This window comes from Helianthus annuus, chromosome 15 (genome assembly GCF_002127325.2).
Source record: "Helianthus annuus cultivar XRQ/B chromosome 15, HanXRQr2.0-SUNRISE, whole genome shotgun sequence".
Lineage (NCBI taxonomy): Eukaryota > Viridiplantae > Streptophyta > Magnoliopsida > Asterales > Asteraceae > Helianthus > Helianthus annuus.
In genome coordinates this window covers 60,185,076-60,188,703 of record NC_035447.2, presented here as the reverse complement: position 1 = coordinate 60,188,703, position 3,628 = coordinate 60,185,076, and the positions used below count along the sequence as shown (strand labels likewise).

At 36.2% G+C, this 3,628-nt stretch overlaps 1 protein-coding gene across 2 annotated transcripts; it reads left to right on the top strand.

Moving 5' to 3' along the window:
* The first annotated feature begins 370 nt into the window (after positions 1-370).
* On the top strand, positions 371-3,217 carry LOC110877847 (transcription factor GTE12). 2 transcript variants are annotated; one of them, XM_022126067.2, is made up of 5 exons: positions 371-509; positions 1,361-2,335; positions 2,427-2,490; positions 2,563-2,681; positions 2,875-3,217. In XM_022126067.2, the coding sequence occupies exons 2-5, from the start codon at positions 1,427-1,429 to the stop codon at positions 3,076-3,078; spliced, it is 1,296 nt and encodes a 431-aa protein (XP_021981759.1). In that variant the 5' UTR covers positions 371-509; positions 1,361-1,426; the 3' UTR covers positions 3,079-3,217. The 2 variants fall into 2 exon arrangements, with proteins under 2 accessions (XP_021981759.1, XP_021981761.1); XM_022126069.2 differs by having other exon boundaries at positions 401-509; positions 1,375-2,335.
* The last annotated feature ends 411 nt before the right edge of the window (positions 3,218-3,628 follow it).

The following is a 3,628-nucleotide window of genomic DNA, read 5'->3' as shown; positions in this document are numbered from 1 at the left end:
CATAAATGAGACTGCAAACGAACCCAAGTTTCCACTTATCACGGTTTAGCGGACTTTTAAACCTAAAAAATTCTATCATTTATCTAATTTTTATTTAGTGTATTAAGTATATATTTCATTAACAATTACTATTATAAATAAAGCTATGATAAAATAACAAAATTATACACATTAGGTTATATATAAACATTACAATTCTAAAATATATAAATTTAATTAAAAAACATATATAAACTATCTAATAAATAAATAATAAAAAAAGCCAAACTCAACATTTTAAAATACAACCCGAAATAAAACAAGCTCGAGCTCCCGTAAGTTAAACAAGCGACGACCGAGCTCATTTAAGCCTCTACATTCTCCAAATCGTAGATTTGCAAATAGTTAAGGGACGGTCCGTATAACTTTATATAATAATATCCAAAGGATCTTTCATTTAACCATCTTTCACAAGGTTTTCGTTAGTCACTACTTCTCCCATTCGTCGCAAACTCGCCGGCTGCCTACAGGTGATTATACCATAACCCTAAAACCCTAAATTAATTCTCTATTTCTCTTCAATTTTCACCAGTTATCAGTTACAAATCCTTAATAACGGTTTCTTTTATTCGATTATACCAAATTTGTACACATTATTCGGGGATTTAATACTCGAATCAATGTTTTTGTGATTTTTTCGTTATTCTTTAATTGGTTTTTATTTTCTGAGTTCTTGAATTTGAATTGTATTTGGATGTTTATTGGTTTTGCTGTATTAGGGTTTAACGATAGCGAATTGGAAATAGGGTAATTGTTTTGATTTTTTTTCTGTTTTGGGATTGAATTTAGGGTTTTGTAATTAAGGGTTTTGTGATTCTTGGTTTGTTGTTTAATTGGAATACTTATTGATTGTAAGTTTATCGTTTTAGGTTTTATGATTAGGGCTTATTGTTTCTGATTCTGATTTTGATTTATCAGTTAGGGTTTCAGTAATTTTGATTTGGGGAAGAACAGTGGTTAGGGTTTTGTTAGGGGTTTTGTTCATGGATTTATAGAAAGTTATTTAACTTAGTTTATAGTCAGTTTTGATGTATTTTAACGTTAGATTTTGTAACACTTTAGGCAAACCCCGCATCAGTTTGACTAGTTTTGTTCGTATGAGAGATACCGGGTCTCGTCTCAAATTTAACCAATGCGTTTTGGGCACACTGCTCGTGGGTTAGTGGACGATATTTGTTAAAGATTTTAACAATGTTAATGTAAAGTTTGTTGTAGGTTTATTGCTTTGTTGTAAATTTGGTATTGATTAGATAAGTGTTTTTAAAAGTCTTGTTCCGGACTTCAGGTTGATATTTGCCTGAAATTTTACTTCTTATTTCAGATTTGTGTTTTCAGTTGCTTGCTTGGCGTGAGAAAACGAGTTTCCTTCGTGTCTAAAGTTACAGACATGGTAAAGATTATATTACCGGGCTCTAAAAAACGGCCCGAACCGCCTGAAACATTGGAGGGTCCACATCAGAAAAAGCAGAAGATGGATACCGGTATTAAGATCGAGTGCAGAAAGATTCTGAAAACGTTAATGGTCCATAAATACGGACCCGTTTTCAATCAACCTGTGGATCCTATAGAGCTTGGCATTCCTGATTATTTCGAGATCATCTCTCATCCTATGGATTTTGGAACAGTATGTAAGAAACTGGAGGATGATCTCTATCCTTTTGCAGAAGCGTTTGCTGCTGATATCAGACTCACTTTTTCCAACGCGATGAGATACAATCCTCCCGCGAACTTTGTTCATTTGATGGCGAAGGAGCTGAATGATATTTTCGGTAGAAGTTGGAGATCTATAGAGGCAAAGGTTAAAAAACAGAGTATAAACGTTGCAGAACAGAGGAAATTGACGAAGAATATTCTAAACACAAACAAGACTCACAATAGTTTACCGACAAAGACATCGCAAAGCAAACCCGTTAAAGAACAAGGTGTTGGTGTTAGTGTTCGTGTTGGTTTACAAGTAAAGAAAACCGAAGATACAAACAGTGTTTTACAAGTAAAGAAAACCGAAGTTACAAAAAGTGTTTTACAAGTAAAGAAAACCGAAGATACAAGCAGTGTTACAACGTCCTCTGAGGTGAAACCTTCAGTATCTAGTGCGGAAAAGGCGAGGCTTAAGAACGAGCTTATGGTAGCGTTAAGAGGTGACTTGAGTGGACCGTTGCGTGGCTTTTTAAGGAAGTACGGGTTGATTTCCTCAAAGAAAGAGAAGATTGAGAGTGTTTTCGGTTCGTTCAATGATAATACGTTATTGGAGTTGAAAAGAGCCCTGAAAGCTTGTTCGGGTACAAATGTAGAAAAGGTAAGTTAAATGACGTCATGCTTGTATGTGGATTATGCTTTTGTATGATTATATTGTTTGATGTGAGTGTTGACTGTTGAATATCATGCAGGGCAAGGACGATTATGTAAAAACACCGCAGTCGAAGGAAGTATCAATAAGGCAGAAACTTGAAGGTGAAGTTAAAATAGTTTTATTTCAATTATGATGATGAAGTGTTCTCTCATCATATCTGTTCTTATTTACAGAAAAATCAAATATTGAATCCCGAATAAGAGCTGCGCGGGCTGCTAAAGAAGCCATACTCCAGAGTGCAAAGTCTGATTTGCAGATGAAACGCGATAGAGAAAGAGAGAGAGTAGAGAAGGTTTTCTTTCTCTTACCAATCTTTAAAAATCTGAATTGAAACTCGTCTGTTTATTAGTTGGATTAAAATCACCTCTGTAATATTTTTTACAAAATCGAAACGGTATTGAGTGATTTTAGTAGAACACCGAAGAAACTTAGTTACAGTAAACAAAACATTCCCTTATTAATTCATTACCTTTATCTGTGTTCAGATGAAACGAACAGTAACGATGGACGACAATCTAGCTGTTCTGATGGAGCTTGAGAAGCTGTGCCAATATTCCGGGATTAAAAACCCGTTGGAGAAACTCGGGCTGCGTTTGAAGGAAGAATATTATTATGGGTACGAGTACATTGATGACGATGAGGATAACGGTGTTATCTTCGATGAGCTAGAAGATGGTGAGATCTTTTGACATAGACTTCTGCTAGAGGTTTACTGTAGTGTTTTTGTACTCTAAACCCAGTATATATATATATATGTTCCATGGGAGTTATATTTGCAAACCACATAAATGGTGATGGTAATAGCATTTGTTACATTAGAGTTTTGCATTTGCATCTCAATTACAACACTCCAGTGGTTTTGCTTTGTAATATTGGGCCCTAGCGCCTCATGATGCATGAGGCGAACGATACTTTTGGGAAGAAGCATAAGGGCACGGTGATCCATTGATATGGTGGCGAGGTGGCACACGTTATCCCCTTGTATGGTGGTGAGGCGGCAACTTATGGCTGAGGCGGCGCCTTCTACAAATTAGACCGACACCAGCATGGTTTTAAAAAACGGTTGAGGCGTGCGCCTCGAGGCGAAATGCCCAAAAAACGATTCTAAGGCGCCTTAGGGGGTTTCTATTGTACGTGCACCTCAGAGGGGTGAGGCGCTAAAACGGTTGCTTGCGCCTCAAGGGTTTCTGATATTTGTTATTGACTTTTTGTGTTGATTTCAGGCAATTAATGTCTTTT